At 42.9% G+C, this 24161-nt stretch overlaps 1 protein-coding gene across 2 annotated transcripts in view; it reads left to right on the top strand.

The window, feature by feature from the left end:
* Positions 1 to 12125, top strand: part of LOC142259432 (uncharacterized) — a 47567-nt gene extending 35442 nt beyond the window's left edge. The window contains exons 8-10 of one of the 2 annotated variants that reach the window (XM_075331844.1): positions 3555 to 3685; positions 3778 to 3883; positions 10130 to 12125. In XM_075331844.1, the coding sequence (XP_075187959.1) occupies positions 3555 to 3685; positions 3778 to 3883; positions 10130 to 10141 (249 nt within the window). In that variant the 3' untranslated portion in view covers positions 10142 to 12125. Of the gene's footprint in view, positions 1 to 3554; positions 3686 to 3777; positions 3917 to 10129 lie in introns of both variants that reach the window. The other variant, XM_075331843.1, reaches the window with a different exon arrangement.
* The last annotated feature ends 12036 nt before the right edge of the window (positions 12126 to 24161 follow it).

Here is a 24161-nt window from a genome sequence, read left to right as displayed (position 1 = left end):
CAAAGCTGATTGGCCGCTGGGCTCGCCATGGCCCCGCCCCCCGCATGGATTGGCCGCTTGCCTCACCTCAGCTCCGCCCCCCCACGGATTGGTCGCTCGGCCTGGCCCCGCCCTCCGCATGGATTGGCCGCTTGCCCCGGCCCTCCGCACGCATCGCCAGACATAACCTTGCGCTGCTGGGATCGTGACGGAGCCGGTGTACGCTGGTGACCATTATACACATCGGGTAACTAAGGTCCCTTAGTTACCCGATGTGTATCATAGTTACCAGTGTACACCGGCTCCGTCACGATCCCAGCAGCGCCAGACATACCCTTGCGATGCTGGGATCGTGACGGAGCCGGTGAACGCTGGTAACCATTATACATATCGGGTAACTAAGGTCCCTTAGTTACCCGATGTGTATCATAGTTACCAGCGTACACCGGCTCCCGGTACACATGTGCAGGGAGCCGGCATTATACTCCTCTCCCCCCAGGACTACTCCTCCTATTATAGTCCTCCTATTATACGCCTCTCTGAGTATAATAGGAGAACTATTATAGCATGGGGGATGTAGCACGATGGGGTGCGCAGCATGGGGGATGTAGGATGATGGGGGGTGCGCAGCATGGGGGATGTAGCACAATGGGGAGTGCGCAGCATGGGGGATGGAGCACGATGGGGGTGCGCAGCATGGGGGATGGAGCACGATGGGGGATGTAGCACGATGGGGAGTGCGCAGCATGGGGGATGGAGCACGATGGGGGGTGCGCAGCATGGGGGATGGAGCACGATGGGGGGTGCGCAGCATTGGGGATGGAGCACGATGGGGGGTGCGCAGCATGGGGGATGGAGCACGATGGGGAGTGCGTAGCATGGAGGATGGAGCACGATGGGGAGTGCGCAGCATGGGGGATGGAGCACAATGGGGGGTGCGCAGCATCGGGGATGGAGCACGATGGGGAATGCGCAGCATCGGGGATGGAGCACGATGGGGGGTGCGCAGCATTGGGGATGGAGCACGATGGGGGGTGCGCAGCATGGGGGATGGGGCACGATGGGGGGTGCGCAGCATGGGGGATGGAGCACGATGGGAGGTGCGCAGCATGGGGGGTGGAGCACGATGGGAGGTGCACACCTCCCCCAACACACAACACACCACACACACACTGGGAACCACAAACACCGCCCTACACAGACACCCACACACAGACAACGCCGCACACACACAACACACAAACACCGCGGCATACATAAATATACGCACATTCCGCACAACACACACATTGCACAAAACATACCTCCCCCCAAAACACACCACACACACCCACCCACACAAACCGCGCAACACACACAAACACAACACTACAGACACACAGCGCTCCACAAACAACGCAACACACATACAACACCGCTCTCACCCCCCGCCACACCCAGAACATGTACAGCGCCCTACACAAACACTTGGTAACTGCACACAACATCTATATAATAAATAAATATATATAAATATATATATATATATATATATATATATATATATATATATATATATATATATATATATATATATATATATATTATATACAAAAATCATACATGATCTACACAATACGCAAATTCTAGAATACCCGATGCGTAGAATCGGGCCACCTTCTAGTCTTAAAATAACACCCTAGTGATGAGATCTAGAGATGAGATTAAAATGATGATCATTTAATTTGACGTGTTTCAGAGCCATCTAGGTTCCTTCCTCAGGAGAATAATCATAAACCCTTGATTTTGATTTATCCTGAGGAAGGAGCCTAGATGGCTCTGAAACGCGTCAACAATTAAATCATCATTTTATTGATCTCATCTCTAATTTAATCTAATCACGATCGCAGTGCGCACTTTTGAACCCTATTCTCTTCACTATTGATTGTGTTTCCCCCTTGTAAGATAACTTATACTGACCGACCGCGCCATTTCAGCCATGTTGCCTGTGCATCTCCCGGGGATTGTATGACATTGTCACGCAATCCCTGCAGCCAATCAGCGGCTGCTTTACTCTCCCAGCCTTTTGGACATATCTCTTACATTCGAAGGAAGTGATAGAGCATCAGATATGTAATTTGTCCGGAAACTGGAAGTGTGAAGCAACCTATTCAGACAACCAATGTCATACCTCAATATATGATATTTTAAGATGATATGTGATTGTCCTAAGGAAGGAGATGGTTCTGAGAAAATTGTAGATACAAATCACTATTGACCTGCTCCTGGATTTTTCTCGGACTGCGGCAGCATGGCAATTATACCCATTCTTCTTCTTCTTCTGGTGTTCGCTGTTACATGGGGGGTGCTGCAGCCATCGTTTTGGTCATTTCCGGTTGGTTGTGACTTAACACAACCTGCTAAGGTGAGCATTTCCAACATTTTTTTTTAATCCTCTGTCACGGATAAAACCCCAGATTGCGCTTTTTTTTTTTTTTTTTTTTCTTCCCTCCAGCTCATTGCATATCACAGTGCCCGGGAGAGGCAGCGTTGCGACCCCTGGTGAAAGTTGTATTATTTTACAAGGGGGAAACTGATTCAGAAGGGATTTCCTAATAGTAGACCACCCTTTTAACTGTTTACTACCATAGTTAAATCCTTCCTTCCCCATCTAGTGGCTTGAGAGCGCTGCAATAACCAGCTCCAGCTGACTATGATGTGAACCCACACAGGTAGCTGATTTAGGTGGCAGGAGAGTAAATCGTTCAGGCAGGCTACTGTACAGGAGCACAACGTGGCTGTCGACTTTTGTAGGCTCAATGGAACCAGCCAGTCTCCCACACTGGTATTTGCCAGGCCTCAAACTGCGCAACGTCTGCAATCCGATGAGGTCAGATACATTGAGTGCACAGAGGCATAATGGGTATTCTAAATTTGGATTAGCTTGATGATAACTTGAGGGCAGGCTAGTTAGAGGCACACAGGAGAGGGGTCTATGTGAAGCTGGATGCATAAAGGGGAAGGAGGAGGTGAAAATGACAATTTCTAAAAAGAAACCTAATTGGATTTGGTCTTTTATATTAACAAGTTTTCATTTACTGGACTTTATTAAAAAAAAATAATTCTGAAAATAAGTTGACCCCCAATGTGTATTGAAAGGGGAGGCGTGAGCTGCTAGATGCGTTGCTCTGCTGCTGCTTCTAGTCAGTGTCCTGCCACCTCACCCCGGATTCACAGCAACACTGCTGAGTAATGTTTCTCATTCGGTTTCTGAATGAGGGAGAGGGATATCAAGAGTAAGATAAACGTTTCTGTGTGCCGTGCATGGGAGACACAGCAGTTATCCTCCCCCACCCAGGAGCCGAGCTCAGGGAAAACTGACAACGGGAGCTTTGAAAGGGGCAAAAACTAGAGGCAGAATATATGGTCAGATATAGTGTTATTCCGCATTCACGTTTCTCCTCGTATGACTTAATCTAGCATCTGGGGTAAATTTTCAGAATATCTGTAGCTGCTTTTACTCACATCACTTTATTTGGTGTATAGTTTTCGTTTTATGTCCGTTATTGAGCTATTTTATATATTCTTATCTATAGAACTGGGGTGTTTACCCAAAAATTGACTCCTTATCTGAGCTACCGATCGTCATCATTGCTAACCAGCTCAACTTATCCCAGTTCAAAAAAGTTATAAACAGACTTTCAGCTCTGCATAAAGATGCTACAAGGTGAGTAATCAATACTTGGTTGATATTGTTAGCTTTCAGTTTTTCATGGTTTTTTTCTTTTTTTCCCCTCTTTCTCTTGTTTTTACTTTTAGAGAGAAGATTGTTAAGACCTTAGACAAAATAAGGTGCAACAGAGGAGGAACATTCGGTGGCTTGACCATTCCAGAAATTATATTTGCAGTATCTGCTGAATTATCAGTAAATATTCCTGTAGCATGAAAATGTTGCATAGTAGGTATTGTCTGTCTGTTTTTTTTTTTTTTTTTCCATTGGTGCATGTTCATTTTTAATATTATTGGATATTTATGTTCTTTCAGGTAACTTGAATTTCTACATGTAAGATGAACAGGAGGGATAACATAAGGTTTATCCTGGACCGAAAAATGACATGGCTTTAAAGTGGATATGTCACAAAATTTTCACAATACAAATAGCATGCATGATTAAATAGTTTTCTCAGATCTGATGAAGCTGGTGTTTTTTAGAAAGCCATATCAGAAGGGCTCACGTTCAGACAAACATTAGTACGCTGAATAGCTGTCAGTCAGGTTAGGTGACCGCAAATTGAATTTACAATTTCAAAAAAGGAATTTAGAGCAGTCATTCTTGCATTGAAAATAAGACAATCAAAATTATTAATAAATCAATGACAGGACCCTTCCAAAATATGAGATACAAAAGATATGAATGTGCAGCACCCAGAAATCGCGGCACTCCACTTTTACCTATTTAGGTGAAGGGATCATACCTGTCATACTCCACACAAGTGTCGTATCTTCAATGTCTTCTTAGTTCCTTCTGTGCCTGATATTTCCATTATCCACTTATGCGAGCCTTTAATCTATAGTGCTCCCTTTGGGATACAGCCATCTTTTATTTTTTGGGGTTTTTTTTTTTATAGTGTATATATAAATATCCAAAAATAAGTGTATGGCTATGTGCACACAATGCATTTTTGCTTGCAGATTTGTCACAAAACTGCAAGGAAATCCTGATTCCAGCAAAGTCAGTGAGAATCCTGAAATGTAGTGCACGTGTTCAGGAGTTTGTCCATGCAGATCTGGTGCAGAAAATGATTTGCAGCATGCAAATTCGTTCTGCGTTTATGCCGATGCGTTTTTCCTGCCATGAGATCTGGAAATGGTGCAGAAATTTCTGCAATGTGGGCACATAGCCTAAGGATCAATATAAAAAGTGTTTGTACTCCACTCAACAGTGCTTAATAGTATATACAACGTTAAGTTTTTAAAGGTTTGGCAATACAGTGGAACCTCTGTTTACGAGTAAATTGGTGTGTGAGCAAAGCTTGCTGTAAATTTGTAACTCAGTTTACAAGCAAGATTTGCTGTACGAACAAATACTCACCGCACACACTTCGGTTCCGTACTTTCACCGCGCTCTGACCCGCTCTTGCAGTCCAAACAAACGCGCACACATATGCTCACCTTACCTTCTGTTCCATCGCCGGCCTCATGGTTCTTGTAGTTCACCGGTACAGGATCTGTATCGGGTAACCATCGCGACGATGGAGTAACTTCCGCTGTCAGCCACTGGTCAGCGCGCTGCCTTTGAGAAATCAGGCAAGCGGCTCCTGCCTTTGACGTCAGCACGCTGGCAGTGGAAGCTCCTGCATCGGTCGCGATGGTTACCCGATTCACATCCTGTATCGGTGAACTACAAGAACCAGGAGGCAGGCGAGACGAGTAACTTGGTTAACAAGCACACTCAAAGCACGGATTGTTCTCATAAACCAAGGTTCCACTGTACTTGAAATGTTTTTGTGTTTTTGTTTTTTTTAATACCTTTCTTTTCAGCTTTGGTTGTGAGACAATGGTTTATAATGAAGTTGAGAACCAGTTCATAGCTTCGTTAAAGTTGTTTTCAACGATGGTTTTACTGGGTGGGATAATGGGGGATAGAATTAAGGTGTTGAGTTGGAATATTAGAGGGTTATCATATAGGTCTAGGAGAGCGGCAATAATTAAATATGTTCAAGACCAGAACCCGTCAGTAATATGTCTACTAGAAACGCATCTCACAAAGGAGACAACACATGTTTTAAATAGGAGATGGGTGCAGAAGGCCTATCATTCCACCTTTTCCAACTATGCAAGGGGTGTATCACTGCTGATCCATAACTCTGTGCAATATGAAGAGATAGAAGTGTATGTGGATAAAGAGGGACAGTGTGTGGCCGTCAAGTGTAAAATATTTGGCAGACTCGTGTATAGCTGCAATATATATACCACCTCCATATAAGTGCACCAAACTAAGGGAGATAAGGGAGTTCTCTGAGAAGGGGGGAGTAATCCCTTTTTTACTGGTGGGGGACTTCAATAACGTGATAGACCTGTACTGGGATAGGAGTAGTAGACCTCCAGGTATTCAGGATAGTTGTATGACTTCGTTTGGCACTCTTATTGGGGAACTTGGAATGGTGGATGCCTGGCGAGTGAGGAATGGGAGGGTATCCTGCTTCTCTTGTTATTCGGCTTCGCATAACACTCTGTCCCGCATTGACATGGCTCTAGCTAGTGATCTGATGGATTTAATGATAGGCGACGTGCAATATCTGACAAGAGTGATTTCAGATCATAGCCCAATTCTAGTGTCCATACGACGGGGGACCCTGACAGGGGGAAGGAGGGGAGAGTGGAAGCTTCATCCAGCATGGATCCGTCATATTAATATGGGGAATATAGAACGGGATCTTGGGGATTTCTTTATCCACAACGAGGGTAGCACTGGTCCCATGATGGTATGGGATGCGATGAAGGCATACCTCAGGGGGCTCCTGTTCAGGGATATCTGTAAACGTAAAACACAGACGAGGCAGGATGAGAAAGATAGCCTGGAGGCCTTAGATAAGGCAGAGCTGGAAGCAATTCGGAGTAATACTACGGACGCGAAGCAAAATCTTAGGCAGGCGCATGAACAGGTTAATAAGATGCTTTTGGAGAAGGCGGTAAGGAAGCAGGCGTTCCAAAAATTGCATTTTTATGAGGAGGGGGAAAAAGTTGGTCATCTATTATCGGTCATAGCTGCAGCTCAAAGGAGTAGTTCATTTGTGCATGGTATGGACACGGTGGAGGGGACACAGGTCACTGAGGTTGAAGAGATCCTTGGGGTCTTTAAAGATTTCTATCGCACGCTATATTCTTCTAGCGGAGAGATGAGGGTGGAAGAGGTGGACTCATTTCTTGAGCGAGGTGAGCTTCCTGTGGTGGATAGAGATAAACTGGAGTCACCTATTACTATTGATGAACTAGAGGGCGCTCTGCATGGCATGAGCAATGACAAGGCACCGGGAGCAGACGGGCTACCAGTTGAAATTTATAAACAGTTAGACGAAATCCTATTACCCAAACTATTGAAAGTCTTTGAGGTGGCAGAGGGGGAAGGTGTATTGCCTGAATCTATGAGAGAAGCAATAATAATAGTAATTCCTAAGGAGGATAAAAATCCGAGGCTTCCAGACTCATATAGACCCATCTCGTTATTAACAGCGGACGTGAAGCTTCTGGCTAAGGTGTTGTCAAACCGGCTGACTGGAGTTATATCTAACCTAATACATATGGACCAATCAGGGTTCATGGCCAATAGGTCGACAGCTGCTAATATCAGGAGATTAGATCTTAATCTACAGTTGCCACCTGACAACCCTGGCCGGAGGGTGATCGCTTCGCTAGATGCCCAGAAAGCGTTCGATAGTGTTGAGTGGGGGTATCTGTGGAAAGTGTTGCAGCATATGGGTTTTGGCCCACGGTTTGTAAAGTGGGTGCAGCTGTTGTATAATAGGCCTATTCCTAAAGTTAGAGTTAACGGTATGACCTCCTCAGCGTTTGAGTTGCACCGGGGAACGAGACAGGGCTGCCCACTATCGCCGCTCCTATTTGCTATTGCAATAGAGCCTCTGGCGGCGGCCATTAGGAAATCAAAGGAGATCCATGGATTTAAGTATGGGCATCTAGAGGAGAAAATAGCTCTTTATGCTGACGATTTATTACTTTTCTTGGGGGATTCGTCAGCCTCATTGGATCATGCCATGCAGATAATAGAGAAATTTGGAGAAGTTTCGGGACTGACCATTAATTGGTCTAAATCGAGCCTCTTTAAAGTGGATGGGGAAGTAGCCTGGACAAATGAGGATACTGGGGCTAACAAATTGAAGAATGTGGATGAATTTAAATATCTAGGTATCCAGATATCTCTACCAGTAGAAAAATACATACAGGTGAACTTATGGCCGCTCCTTAAAAAATTGAGAGCCAAAGTGGATGCCTGGAACAAGCTACATTTGTCAGTTGTTGGAAGGGTTAATTTACTAAAGATGGTAGTAATGCCTAAACTCCTATACATACTGCACAATGCCCCTGTTTGTATTTCAAAAAAAAGATTTAAAGGGATAAACTTGCTGTTTAGGGACCTGGTGTGGGGTAAAAAGCAGCCTAGGGTGCGATTAGAGACTTTACAAAGGCCGAAGGATGAGGGGGGTCTAGCAATCCCAAATCCGGAATTGTATTATATAGCGGCGCAATGTCAACACCTCAGGGGTTGGTCTGATCGAGAGAAAGATGGGGGCATTAAAGAAGTGCTGGAATACATAGTGGGTAGAAGTCCATTGGTAATGGGACTAGAGGATGGTGCGGTGGGGCTCCTGGGTAGAACATCTCCTACAATGGCACTTATAAATAAGACCTGGGATAGGCTGAAAAGGGTGAGAGGGGTGACCCGGTTAACTAAGTTTACACCTATCTGGGATAACAGTAATCTCCCGGAGATTCAGAAAATGGGGAATATTGAGGAGTGGAGACGTAAGGGTGTAATATACATGCATCAGATATTGGACGGAGGAATTCTGAAATCGTTCCCACAGTTACAGAGTGAGTTTCAGTTACCGGCGTCCGGCTGGCTCCACTACAGTCAATTAAAACATGCGATTGCAGCCCAAGCGGCTAAACAAAGTGTGGCCATACAGACTGACCTGGTACTGGAGTATGTGTGTAAGGGCGGAGGAAGCACTAAAGGGATCATTTCTGGCACGTATAAAGATATACTACATACCTTTCTTTTAGACTACCCAATTAAAGCTAAATCTAAATGGTAGGAGGAAGTTGGGCCGATAACGGAGGAGGTGTGGGAGAGTATCTTAGAGTATGTCCCTAAACTTTCCATGAGCGAACCGGCCAGACTGTCTCACCTATACGTGATTCACCGGGTATATAGGTCTCCTTTACGGATGTTTAAAATGGGGTTGAAAAGGAATTCGGAGTGTCCAAGGTGTCAGGGACCTGACGCAGGTATTTTTCATATGATGTGGTCTTGTCCGAGACTGGTCTCCTTTTGGACTAAGGTTATCCACAAGATAGGAAGAACATATGGGTGTGTCCTCCCCAGGGAACCAGTGATATGCCTATTGGGATATGTTGAGGAGCTTGGGGTGGAAAATACTATGAAAATTGCCATTGCTAGGCTGCTGTATGCGGCAAGAAAGGTAATCGCCAGGTCCTGGATTAAAAAAGACCCCCCGACCAGGGGAGAGTACATTAAAAGGGTGAAATGTATTCTTCAGCTGGAACAGGGAGTGTATGAAAGAAGGGGGAATGTTAAAATGTTTGAGAAGCTATGGTCTCCTTGGCTGCAATGCGAATAAGACGAGTGATGGACCAGTAAACTGGTCTGGGACCGGGATGGCCGTCTGAGTCCTCTGATGTGTGTGTTTTGTTCTATTTGTGTTACTAGTTGTTCCTCCTGCACAATGGGATGGTTCTATAATGCAGTTGGAGGGTATTATAAGTGTGTACTATATGGGATGTAGTATAGGGGAGAAGTGTTGCTGCCGGGGTGGGGGAGGGGGGCGGGAGGGGGAGTTAAAGGGGTACTAGATGTGATAATCTTAATTTGGATGCCGATTTGTTATTCTGTTGTATGTACTCTGTTTTAATAAAAAAAGTATTTGATTTAAAAAAAAAAAAAAAAGTTGTTTTCAACTACTAGGACACCCCTTTCTCATTCCCCATGCTTGCTGCCATTAAAATAAATAAGCTTATACACCCTTTCAGTGCCAGCACCATTTTACCTGTGTGCACTCACTCTCCCGGGGCCCATGTGAAGCTGTTACGTCACATGATCCCTGCACCCAATCACTGTGGCTTCCCTCTCCCATGAGTAATCACACATATGAGTAATCAACAGGAAGTGAGAGCTGCGGCTGCCGCTCACTTCCTGTTGATGGTTCCTACCTCCGAAGGTGAGGAAAGGGAAGCCAACAGTGATTGGGCGCAGGGCTCACATGACGTAACAACTTCACAAGAGTCCTGGGAGAGCGAGCGCTGGACTGGCACTGGAGGCAAGTGTAAGGTTTTTGTTTTTGTTTTGGCTTTTTTTGTTGTTTTTTTTTTTTTCTCTACTGCAGTGTTGAACATGTTTGTTTTTTTCCATCAGGTCTCTTTATAGTCTTCCACATAATACTTCTGCAGTACAAGGAAAAAAGCTGGAAGACAACTGGAGATGACTGCAGTGTCAGAGAAAAGCTTTGGACAGTTTTGTTTTTTTTTTTTCTAGAACATTGTTATACCTTCAACCTAGTTTTACAATTCAATTCAGTGTTAAAGGCCAGAATAAGTAGGTTTTTGTGTTCTGCTAGTTTTACTTAAATTTGCATATGTTTCCTTTTGTGTTAAAATAAAATGTTAGCATAGAAAGAAATATTTGACTTGAATAATTTTTTTTTTTTTGTTTTGGTTTTTTTTTGGGTTTTTTTTTTTGTCAATTGATGCTCTGGACAGAAGTTGAAAATGTATCGTTATTCCAGAGTGTGAGCATTCTCCTTCACTATGAACAGTGATAATTGCTGATCAAGATTCAGTTCCCAAGTTCTGTTGTCAGGGAACGACTCGCTGTCATTTTTGCACCATACCAGCTTTTTTTTTTCTTTTTTTCAGCACTGGAGTTGTACTTAAATCTAAGTCCCCTGCTCCCAGTCTTATACTCACCCTCCAGCGTCTTCATCCATTACTGTCGCTGCTTCGATCCCACGTCACCATCTAGTGCCCATAACTTATGGCTGTCCGGAAGTCCTTTATGTCACAAGCGCTCAATGAAAGTCTATGAGGGCCAGAACAAGTGTCTCATAGACTTACATTGAATTGTGGCCTCCAGCGTTCTCCATAAAACACTGCCAGCAGGTCACAAAGTGCCAAAGACTGACCGGAGCGACACTGGATAAAGAAATTGTAGGGTAAATATAAGAATAGGCGCAGGAGACTTAGATTTAGAACCCCACTCCAACCTCATCTATATTGAGGGCTAAGAAATCATTCTGGAAATGTTTTTAGCAAATGATTAAAATGTTAATATTTTGCTGTTCAAATACTATTAAGATCTGTGGAAAGCTCCTGGTGCATAGGCTGAACGTATCCATCGGCCTGATGTATGCTAAAAGTTATATAGAGAATGTGCAGAAAGCATCCTATGTCTGCCTGCCTAGATTTCACAAATGCTTGCCAAATCCTAATTACCAGGGGAGCAAGTTATGTATTTTCCAGAGCAGAGGACAGCTACAAAGTATGTCCCTGGAGGACCCAACACATCCATGGGCATGGAGAACCCATTGATTCAGTAGAAGTAGAGTCCTGCTTCTTTTCCCCTGTGCCCGTGCTGGTGCTGCCTCGCACTGGAGGTCCTGGGAGAAGGATATTCTGTATCAGAGGACCCTTCTAACAAAAAGGGATTGTCTAAAGCTAACAGTTTACTAGTTCAGTGCCCTTGCTTGTTACAATATGAATAGTCAATGCAGATATGGTAATGATGCATCACTTTCATGTGTTGAGCCAGGCAGCCCTGGGTATTTAAATATAACATAATATACCTATTTCTGTCTCAATTTAAGTAAAACCATAGCTATACAAATAATATATTAGGTTTTCACTCATTAATTTTCCATGAGGCTGCTAAAGATAGCCGAGCAGCGAGGGTCTCGGCAGTCAGACCCCCAGAGATCCGAGAGTTTATCAACGATCTCCAGGATATCTCATTCTTATCAGAGTATCTATACAGCCATAAAGTAATCAGGAAACCTAACATCTTACTGGAATACCACTTTAATCCTATGTTCACACTGCTGCTACCATGGTTTCCATTTTTAAGGGATTTCATTCACTTGGAAGGTGATCCATCAGAGTTCACCTTACTTTGTTTTGTTATGTAGCATAGGGAAGCAAAATACCCAGATTCCTGACCAAATAGAAGCCGTGACTCCAGTCTGAACAGATCCTTACTAAAAGATGGCATTTCACTTTGATCTTTTCGTTCCTTTTATTTTCCCTTAGAAGGCAAATATGTATTTTTTGTATTATACTTTTATGTTGCTTTATATGTTCTGTAGCCTGAGATGCTACATGTTTGCCATTAGTGTCTAATTGTGTTGTAATAAAGTGACTGCAGAAAAATCTTTCTTTTGCTTGTTTTTTTTTTGTTAATTGCAAGGGCTAAATTTAAACGAATACAGATGTCAAGTGTAATTTACATTTCTAAGTATACAGTTGGTTGCAAAATCGCCTAATGTAAAACAAAGTACTTGTCCTTCTGAAATCAGATTTATGCACATCGGCTGTTTTTTGAGAATTGTACATCCTCCCCAATTTCTGGTTAAACCCCCAAAAGCATTTAATTATGTTGTGAGTAGTGGCACTTTACCCGGCTCATCCCGATTTCCCCTGGAGCGGTGTCAGTGTAATATACGGGGTGAATGACAGCTGTGATTTGTCAAAAAATCAGAGCTGCCACAAAGCTCTGTATTATTAGTAATGGGTACATGCTACATCCCCTCCCCCCATTATTAATTGTGTAAGTAAAAAGAAATAAACACAAAGAGAAGTCCTTTAGTTAAAAAAAAACAAAACATCTCCAACATAATCCATACCACAACGTCCCACATCTGTCCCGGCCTTGCTACATCCTGAGGTCTCAGTGCTCGGTCACTTTAGAAAACGTGACTGATCACTGCTGCATGCGGGAGATACTGACTAAGCCACAGCTGTGAGAGTGGTGACGACGTCAGTGAGTTCGCCTGAGTTCACAGCCGGCTGTTTCCATGGTACCCCTGTTAAGCCCTGTACCTGTGAACTCACCTAAGGGGAACTCAATGCTGGATTACCGGCTTAGGCTATGTCGCACATTGAGTATTTGGTTATAGAAAATATGCATGTCCTGGCAGGAAAAAAATGGCACCAAAATACAATGTGGTTTTGATGCGTTTCTGCTAGGAGATGCAGATTAGTACAGATTTGGTTGCAGAAATTTATGTCTCCTAGCTGAAAAACACGATGCAGTTTTGACCCGTTTTTGTTTTTGTTTTTTTTTTTTTTGTCCCCAGAAAAGGCAGATTTGGTGCAGAAATTTCTGCAATCAAAGACTCCGTGTGCACACCTAGCCGAAGCTGGTAATTCAGCAATGAGTTCACCTGAAGTCACAGCTGGGGTTACGTGGGAACTGCCAGCTGTGACCTCAGGTGAACTTACTGAAGTCACCGCTCACATAGCTGCTGCTCCATCAGTGTGTCTTGCAGGCTGCAGTGATTGGCTGCTTTTTCTAATGTGACTGTGCACTGCGACCTCAGATGTAGCAGAGCTGGGGTTGTCATGCGACAGTGTCTGTGCATTACATCAGACCTGCAGGGGTGTTTTCGGGGTTAATAAATTTAAAGTATGTGGGGTTTTTTAATCTGATTCTTTTTTTCTCATACGATTAGTAATGAGGGGGGAGATTTTTTTTTTCTTCTTTTTATAAATACGCATGGGGTTCCACGGACTTTGTTACACAGCCGAGATAACGCACACAGTTGGGGGCTGCAGCCTCCAGCTGTCTGCTTTATCTGTGCTGGGCATTAAAATACGGTGAACCCTATGCCACTTTTTTTTGTTATTTATTTTACACTATTTATTTTTACACTCTGACTGCAACCAATCGCAGATGCTGTCGCATAGGGTGGGCATGGGAAGTATGGAATAAGCTTGAATGAGCGGACCTGGAAGCATTGAGACAGCCGCCTGGAAGCTCTAAGTGTAATTTCTGCTTTAATCCCCATTTTGCTTTACTTTGCAACCCCCTAACCCTTACTACCACCATTTCATAACACTTAAGTTGAGGTACCTTTTAGACTTATATCTTATATGGGGTTCGGCATCTGGGGTCAAGTTCGTTTGTCCAAACATCTGTGGGTTCGGCCATCTGTAGCCGTGAGATCGCCTGAACGGTTTAGGCATTTTTTTGGTCTCTCCACTGTTTCCATTTACCATCACATAAGTTACACACATCATTTGGCCCTCATTAATCCAATGGTTCAGTAATGTACATTTGGATTGTGTATTTTATTTTTTTTTTTTACTCGGTTATTCTATCCAGTGACATCCAGTAAAATAAAGGTCTACAACACTGTACACATTTTTTAGGGGGTTGATAGGCGCTACTGTATAATATTATCATGAGTAAAGCTTCATATAAGAATTAGGCATACATCTAAAGTAATATACCAGATGATTTTATGTAAAAAAAAAAAATATATGTATATTTCTAAAAGACCCAAGGCCCATTTATTTTTCGTGCACATGGTTCAATATTTGTAACAACTCCGAAAACCACCATTTTGCCTTGATTTTCTGAATGCAGCCTTATGCCAAAAATTGTGAAAGAACATTTCCAGGAATGCCCGATCCCCAATCATCGGCTTGGCTAAACAGGCCAGCAATCGCCCATGTATTGGATAAAATTATTTTTAAACCACCTTTAAAAATCATGATTCTCGACAGCACATCGTTCTGTTTAAATGGGTGATGTTCTGGTGATTAACATGATTTTCTTTGTGCACAGAACAATCGGATTAGCAGTCAATCTGTGCTCATAGAAGTGGGGTCAGCCTGTCTAAACAGGCATATAGTAACAAAGGAGAGAGGGAGATGCGCTGAGTAGCACCCGGTGGGGAGGGGGATTATGGTATTGCCCGGAGGCTGCTCACCCATGCACAACCCCGGTTGTTGCAGTAAAGGATCCACGAGGTCCCACTGATGCCTGGAGCTGTCTGAAATCCTAGGGAACAGTCCTTCCGGGTTGGTCACGTGACCGCGAGCACCCAGAAGTGCGTCACCTCAGGTCCTATGCAGTCAGAGCAACTTGGTGTCACAGCAACCGTGGGTCCTGGTAATTGTTGTAGAAACTCGCTGCTCCTGCCGTTAATCCCTCAAGGTAATAATGTATGTGAAAATAACGGAGTAGCGGTCAGATAGGAGCGCTAGGGAACAGGAAGACGGGGAGGATTTTAAATTACAAACCTTTTATTTAGTTTAAAAACCCTCTAATGGCCACTATGCGTTTCAACAGCTGATTGCTGTCTTCATCAGGTGATTAGAGGGTGAAGACGTGGAAGTGACATAGCTGAGAAAACATGACAATTGGGTGGTGTGCCTGATCATAATTAGAACCAAAATTAACCATTGAACCACTGATCAACATTTCATGGAAAACAATAGTTAAAATGAACAGAATTAAAAAAGCCAAAAACAAACATAAAAGAGGGGGGGGCGAGGACGTGCTGATGCGTGCGCATACCAACGCACACAGATGAGCACGTTGTCGTCTAATTATAAAATAAATATTTAAAAAAAAATCTTTTTTTTTTCCTTATATGCAACCAGCACCTTATTAGCAATATATCCCAATGGTACCAAGGAAACCAATGGAAAAAAACAAGATTAGTTTGATCCCAACAAGGAGGAATGTCAAATTAATGTTTTGCGACATTATCAATAGTAAGATTATGCCTCTCAGGTGCCAACGTCCCCAATTTAAAAATCCAATAGCTCTTTTTTTTTTATTAGGCTATTAAAACGATCAGTATCAGCTACCCTGTCTATAATGGTAAGTTTCATTAGCTTAGGGTTTCTACCATGAAAAGTGTTATACTGTTTGGACAGGCTATGTAACTGGCAGCCTGTCCGAATATTATGCTTCTGTTTATTGAGTCGGGCGTGCATGGTTTGCACTGTGCGGCCCACATATTGGAGGCCGCACGTGCACTCTAAGAGAGAAACTACATACATGGACTGGCAGTTCAACCTATGATTGATGGAATAAGTCGCACCAGTTGTATGGGAGGTAAAGGATTTTTCACCTTTAATGATGACGTCACAGCAGAGGCATTTCGGCACGCCGCAGGGGTAGCACCCCAGATTTTCTTTATCCCGATTACAATTACTAGGAATGACTTTGTCTTTATTAGGGACAGTTCTTATTGATATATTGCTAGAAGCTAGCATGTTACGTAAACATTTATTTTTTCTAAAAATAATCGGGTTTGTCTGGTAGGTTTTTCGAGAGTATAGGATCACCTCTTAGCATGAACCAGAATTTATTTAATAGCCCCTGAATAACGTTTCTAGGGTGGCAAAACGTAGTCACCAGACTCCATTTATTGAAGTTGGATGTCTCCTTTGTGTTTATATTTGTCCCCTTATTTATCTTGTCAATGCAAAATTCTTGGGATAGGCAGTTGGTTCTCCTGAATGCATCTTGTAGGAGTTTCCGAGGGTACCCTTTTTGTAAAAAGCGTCTTTTCAAAATGGCAGATTCCTTGATGAAATCCAAATCTCTAGTGCAGTTCTTACGCACCCTCCAGTATTGGTCGTCCACTGTCAAAGCCCAAATAACTGGTTTGAAAAACGTGGGAGTGAACACTCTCCCCACTTCATCAAAACGTAACAAAAGATCCACATACTGGAGGGCATTGGTGGAAAAAGTGGCTGTGAATTTGAGGCCCCAGGACTTAGCATTGAGGTCACTGACTAATTTGAGGGCCGCCTCCTCGGTGCCTTTCCAGAGGAAGAGATAGTCTATGTACCTTCGGTAAAATGCTATCTTCTCGGAGAAGATAGACTGCGCGATGAACAAGGACTCGAACGCAGGTTAGCGTAACTGGGTGCGAAACGAGTCCCCATCGTGCAGCCCATTCTCTGGTGGTACACAGTGCCTTCAAATGTAAAAATATTATGGGTGAGAATGAAATTGATGGCCAACAATAAGAATTCACACTGGAGACTGGATAAGGAACTGTCATCTTCCAAATATTTGCGAATAGCAGTAAGGCCTAATTCATGGGGAATGTTGCTGTACAGGGCAGCAACATCAAGGGTGAGGAAGGAACAGTTTGTCATAGAGGTAAGTGCTCTGAGCTCTAATTAATTGGGAAGAGTCCCTAAGATAAGAGGGAAGGGTCAAAACATACTTTTGGAGGAATAGGTCCACATAGTGGGACAAGTTGCATGTAATGGACTGTGTGTCCGAAATTATAGGGTGACCTGGGGGGTTGGTGGGGTGTTTGTGTAATTTGGGAAGAAAGTAAAAATAAGGGATTTTATCTAATATACAGTTAGGTCCAGAAATATTTGGACAGTGACACAATTTTCGCGAGTTGGGCTCTGCATGCCACCACATTGGATTTGAAATGAAACCTCTACAACAGAATTCAAGTGCAGATTGTAACGTTTAATTTGAAGGTTTGAACAAAAATATCTGATAGAAATTGTAGGAATTGTACACATTTCTTTACAAACACTCCACATTTTAGGAGGTCAAAAGTAATTGGACAAATAAACCAAACCCAAACAAAATATTTTTATTTTCAATATTTTGTTGCGAATCCTTTGGAGGCAATCACTGCCTTAAGTCTGGAACCCATGGACATCACCAAACGCTGGGTTTCCTCCTTCTTAATGCTTTGCCAGGCCTTTACAGCCGCAGCCTTCAGGTCTTGCTTGTTTGTGGGTCTTTCCGTCTTAAGTCTGGATTTGAGCAAGTGAAATGCATGCTCAATTGGGTTAAGATCTGGTGATTGACTTGGCCATTGCAGAATGTTCCACTTTTTTGCACTCATGAACTCTTGGGTAGCTTTGGCTGTATGCTTGGGGTCATTTGTCCATCTGTACTATGAAGCGCCGTCCGATCAACTTTGCGGCATTTGGCTGAATCTGGGCTGAAAGTATATCCCGGTACACTTCAGAATTCATCCGGCTACTCTTGTCTGCTGTTATGTCATCAATAAACACAAGTGACCCAGTGCCTTTGAAAGCCATGCATGCCCATGCCATCACGTTGCCTCCACCATGTTTTACAGAGGATGTGGTGTGCCTTGGATCATGTGCCGTTCCCTTTCTTCTCCAAACTTTTTTCTTCCCATCATTCTGGTACAGGTTGATCTTTGTCTCATCTGTCCATAGAATACTTTTCCAGAACTGAGCTGGCTTCATGAGGTGTTTTTCAGCAAATTTAACTCTGGTCTGTCTATTTTTGGAATTGAATGGTTTGCATCTAGATGTGAACCCTTTGTATTTACTTTTACTCTTTACTGTTGACTTAGAGACAGATACACCTACTTCACTGAGAGTGTTCTGGACTTCAGTTGATGTTGTGAACGGGTTCTTCTTCACCAAAGAAAGTATGCGGCGATCATCCACCACTGTTGTCATCCGTGGACGCCCAGGCCTTTTTGAGTTCCCAAGCTCACCAGTCAATTCCTTTTTTCTCAGAATGTATCCGACTGTTGATTTTGCTACTCCAAGCATGTCTGCTATCTCTCTGATGGATTTTTTCTTTTTTTTCAGCCTCAGGATGTTCTGCTTCACCTCAATTGAGAGTTCCTTAGACCGCATATTGTCTGGTCACAGCAACCGCTTCCAAATGCAAAATCACACACCTGTAATCAACCCCAGACCTTTTAACTACTTCATTGATTACAGGTTAACGAGGGAGACTCCTTCAGAGTTAATTGCAGCCCTTAGAGTCCCTTGTCGAATTACTTTTGGTCCCTTGAAAAAGAGGAGGCTATGCATTACAGAGCTATGATTCCTAAACCCTTTCTCCGATTTGGATGTGAAAACTCTCATATTGCAGCTGGGAGTGTGCACTTTCAGCCCATATTATATATATAATTGTATTTCTGAACATGTTTTTGTAAACAGCTAAAATAACAAAACTTGTGTCACTGTCCAAATATTTCTGGACCGAACTGTATAAAGCTGTGTGTGTGTGTGTGTCCGTCCAGGATTGGCATCTGCACCGTCGCAGCTACGGCCACAAAATTCTACACATTCACACTTCTGGACCCCGAGAGCGTCATAGGCTATTTTTTGAGGGGAAATTTTAACCAGACACAGAGACACAGAAAAAGAAACAGACTGACAGGGAAAGAGAGGGAAAGTGACAGAGATAGATACAGGGAAAGAGAGAGTGAGACAGACTGAGAAAGAGCCAGACGGATATATACAGAGGGGGAGACAGAGAATGGGAGAGAAACAGAGAGAGATAGCACCCGGCGCTGCCCGGGATAGTAACTATGTTGTGAGGCAAAATTTTAACCCCGCACGTTCCAATTTACCAATCAATTTTGCCCCTATCTACATAATGGGGGAAAAAGTGAAACGAAAAGTGTTGGGGGCAAATTGACAGCTGCCAGATGTGAACAAGGGGGACTTCAAGAATGAGAGCGATGGCGCCAAAGAGTATATACCGTACAGTTGCTAAGGTGGGGCCCCGACATGAGATACTCACCACACTCTGGGATATGAACACACACACAAAATGCACCACACACTACCACGTGCTTGAACACATATACCACCCTCACCACACATACACCAACCTCGCCACATAATCGCCCTAAAACACACACAAGTCTGGTATTATCCTTCAAAAATAAAAATCTGATTAATAAGCAGCCAAACTACAAGAACAACAAATGTACCACATAGGAAATGCGGCAGCGGTCAGTCACATGACCTGTCTATATGTGTATGTGTGAGCTAATATATACTGTCAGGGGGAGGGCTTTCGGTTGCCTGGAGATTTATCAGGCTGCCAATAGCAACCAATCACAGCTTAGCTTCTATTTTGCTACAGTTAATTAATCTGAGCTCTGATTGGTTAATATAGGCAACAATTTAATAATTACGTTTCTATCTATTTGTTTTGTGGTTTTTGTGTGCAGAATACATTTTTGTTAATACATTCTATTTTGTTAACAGCAGTTATTAACCCAGGCGAAGCCAGGTAGTACAGCTAGTATAATATCTAAAAATGTCCATTCTTTTTTGTTTAGGATACCGTTTGTGAAGGCTCCTTTAACCAATTGTTTGTATTCGAGACAAATTTCTATAGCGGGATCGTGGTCCAACGGTGTGTAGTGTCAAAAACGGAGAAACTTCAGCTCTCCCCTCTTCACTCCCAAATCTTACCTCTGGTGCACGGAAACACCCTGACCTGGGTGAGAACACATGAAGAAAAGGAGAAATTCCAGCAACTCCAGGAGAAAGTAGAATTTTCTTTAAAAACAGATTCTTTATTGATAATAAAAATATTCCATCCAAGCAAGACAAAAATAGGCAAGACAGAGGAGCTGTTTCCTACGCGTTTCAACCTGGATAGGTCTTAATCATTCCATGATTAAGACCTATTCAGGTTGAAACGCGTAGGAAACAGCTCCTCTGTCTTGCCTTTCTATTTTTGTCTTGCTTGGATGGAATATTTTTATTATCAATAAAGAATCTGTTTTTAAAGAAAATTCCACTTTCTCCTGGAGTTGCTGGAATTTCTCCTTTTCTTCAACTGTGTGTAGTACCCAGTATCCCCATAAAATCCTGACCCCCCCCCTCCCCTATATACCAAATCCTGTTCATCAGGACTACACCCTCCCCCCCCCCCCCACCCCACCCCTTATCAGCATTCTTTATTACAATATTGTTATTATTACGGAGGGACAGAATAGCTTTACTTTCCCCAATACTTGTTATCTTTATATCTGGGGTGGGTTAAAGAGTGGACGACTTTAAGAACCAGATGTTGAAAGGTTTCTATATAAGAACCTCCTATGATGTAAGGGATAAAGTTATTTGAGCGTTTTTTGTTTTTTTTCTTCCACATGTACATAACTATCTGTAACAGGGTTAGGGGGGCAGGTAAAGGTTTCGATTTTTTTAATGGTTTCTTCAATTAATGACGTTGTACTGTAAGTTTCCTAAAAAAAAAAATCATTTAGATCTATATATAGGGCAAAATTAGGGAAAAAGGACAGACCACGACTCAGTAGTGCCTTCTCATCATCAGTGAGTACATGATCAGAGAGATTGTAAATCCCATCATTTTGGCTTATATGACTTTCGATTTCTTTAAGTTTAGATACTCCTCTTGTGGGGCTTGGTCCAGGGGTTCGACCACTCCCTCTACAGCCCGTGTTTTTTTTTTCTTTTTGGGTGATGTCCTGGAGCCAACCGAAAAAACTGCGTGATTTTCGAGTCTCTCAGGGTGGGTCCAGTGTCCCTAGATCCATGTATTAGGGCTGTATGGGATTCATTACAAGATGTATATAAATAGATCTGCTTGAATTTCACTAAGCTGCCCATCGCCAATTTTTAGGGAACACAAAGATGAATACACCAAATGAAAAAAAAAAAATGATAATTGTACAGCAAACTCAATCTGAATGTCTGAAGAAGCCATGAAAATTGGAGGATCGTTTTTTTTTTTTTTTTTTTTTTAAACACAAATTTTATTGCAGTTTTCAGAATCATTACAATATGTCTAACATTTGAGCAAGAGTAAATTCACCTTACCCATTTACCCACCCTTGTCTTAACCCACCCTCTTTTATTCCCACTTTATCCCCCCCAACATTTTTAATACACAAAACCCCAGGTATAAGTCGCGAAAGAACACACAGCTCCTCTATATTCTGATTCCCGTTTGAAGCCCTATTTCTCTGAAACCCTTGTCTCGCCCTACTGTCGTGTCTCTACTGCGTGTGTATTTTCAGCTTTCCCAATGTGCCTTGCAAGTCTCCCAGTAGATACCATTCCGTATTAGTGAAAGGAGATACCACTTTCCGTATTTCTGCAACTCCATACTGTTGTACTATAAATCTCTTCCATTTTTTAAAAAAGTTTCCCGTTAGTTCGTCCTTATTTCTTTCGGCTTCCAACTGTTCAATATTGAGCAGCTTTTTAATCTGATTGACCACCTCTTCCTCTGATGGAACAGATTCCTCGAGCCATCTGCGTAGTAGGGCCTTTTTCCCTATCATAGCAATATTATGGAAGAGTCTTGGAATCGTGGTCCCCCGTGTATCTCCTCCTCCTTCCTTTTCTTTAGTCCTGTGGTGGAAAATCCATAACAATGGGTCTAGTTCCATTTCCACTTCCCATACTTTTTCTATAAGTGTCTTCATTTTTCCCCAAAATTTCTGACTTTCTGGGCACTGCCAAATCCCGTGGTATAAGTCCGTTTTCGGCTGTTTACATTTGGGGCAATGTTCTATTTTATTCATAGTCTGCTTGGTGGGGATGTTAAAACCATAAATTGCTCTGTGCATTAATCTAAACTGTGTGTCCCTCCAGCCCTCATTAATCACCTCCTTCCTCATCCTCATCCATCCCTGCTGTATCTTTTCCCCTGCCTCTGTATCTTTTAGTTGTCGTGCCCATGCTCCCCAGACCTGGTCCGAGTGCAGTGGTACCAGTGCTGTTCTCAGATCTTTGTACAGGGAGGAGATAGTAATCTCCTGTTTATCCTTCATTATAAATTGGTCCATTTCATTCATTACCTGTTCTTTTCTAACATCCCTCAATAGTCCCATTATTCCCTTTTCCACCTGTTTGTATTGTATGATTTAGAATGGAGAAAGCCCGTACCTGTTCACCAACCCCTCAAGGGTCAACCACCTATGTTCCGTTTCATGGAGCAGATCTTTCACCCCACCGATCCCCTTATTTCTCCATTCTAGAAATAGTTTGTTTTCCCTCCCTGCTGGGAATTCTGGAAAATTCCAGATATTTAGGTATTTGGAGATTCGCCAAGACAGGTTAAACTTTTTCCTCACTGCTTTCCACGCCATTATCGTATCTCTACATACCAGGGAGTGCTTAATTTTCCTCGGAATATTGGCCAATGACGTGTGTAATATTGCCCCCAAGTCCCATGGTCTACAGTACTCACTTTCCAATTTTATGTTAGAATAGCTATTTGTCTTCCTCAGCCAGTCTGTTATGTGCCTCATCAAGCATGCAAGGTTGTAGCCTCTCACATTTGGCATCTTGATTCCTCCCTTTTCCAGTGGTAGCATTAGTTTTTCCGCCCTAATTCTTGGTCTTTTTCTCTTCCATAGGAAGCTTGTAAACGCTTTATTCAGTCTATTTACATCCGCATGCTTTAATAATATAGGGATAGTCTGCATCGGGTATAACCGCTTCGAGAAACTCATCATTTTTAAGAGGTGGTTTCTACCTAGCAGGGGTAGCGGCAGCCCCTCCCACATCTTTAGCTCTCGTTCTATTTTCTGTATCAACGGTTTGAAGTTTAATTCATAAATCGAGGCAGGCTGGCGTCCCATCTGGATCCCCAGTTATTTAAGGTGAGTTTTTGCTATCGGTATCCCACATATGTTATCCCCTATTCCATAGGTTTTCAGGGATGACATGGTTCGCTCATTCAGAAACAGTATTTCACATTTTGTCTTGTTCAATTTAAAACCTGCCATAGACCCAAATCTCTCTATCTGTTGTTTTGTTTTTAAAAGGTCATTCTGTGGTCTATTCATGAATAATATGATATCGTCCGCGAATAGAGCTGAATGTACTTTTTCCGTTCCAATGTTAATGCCCTCAAAGCAGTCTCCTCCATTGATCAGTTTTGATAATGGCTCAATGGCTAGATTGAACGAGAGAGGAGACAGCGGGCACCCCTGTCTCGTCCCCTTGGTCAAAGAGAAGGGTCGAGACAAAAATCCGGGTGTCGCCACTCTTGCCTGAGGGTTTGCATATAGTATACCTATAAATGTTCTGAATGCTCCCCTGAAGCCCATATTATCCAGGACTGTTTCCAGCCATGGCCACTGCACGTTATCAAACGCTTTTTCAGCATCCAACGTGATCATGGCTGGAAATTCCCCTCCTTGTAGATCCCTGTGCCTGATGGCGTCCATTACTATCATGGCCTGTCTTACGTTTGTCATGGCTGCTCTCCCCTTTACAAACCCCGATTGGGCGGGAGAAATTAGCCTTGGTAATACCTCTGCTAATCGATTGGCCATCAATTTGGCCACTAGTTTAAGGTCTTGGTTGATTAGTGAGATTGGTCTATAATTTGTTGGATTGTCCAAATTTTTGTCTCCCTTGGGTAAAAGTTTTATATATGCAGTGTTAAGGTGGCTAGACATTCCCGTACCCCCTAACATTTTATTAAACATACGTGTCAGCGTCGGTGATATTTCCTCCTTTAGTACTTTATAGAATTCACCATTGAACCCGTCAGGCCCCGGTGCTTTATGTATACTCAATTCTCCTATTGTTGTTTGCACTTCCTCTATTGTGATGTCCGCGTTCAGTTTAGTCAGTTCGTCCTCGGTTATTTGTGTATGTCCTAATGTCTTTAGCCACTTCCT

Source organism: Anomaloglossus baeobatrachus (genome assembly GCF_048569485.1).
Source record: "Anomaloglossus baeobatrachus isolate aAnoBae1 chromosome 7 unlocalized genomic scaffold, aAnoBae1.hap1 SUPER_7_unloc_4, whole genome shotgun sequence".
NCBI classification, from domain to species: domain Eukaryota; kingdom Metazoa; phylum Chordata; class Amphibia; order Anura; family Aromobatidae; genus Anomaloglossus; species Anomaloglossus baeobatrachus.
Note: the sequence above shows the minus strand (reverse complement) of the source record. Positions and strands in the feature narration are given on the sequence as shown.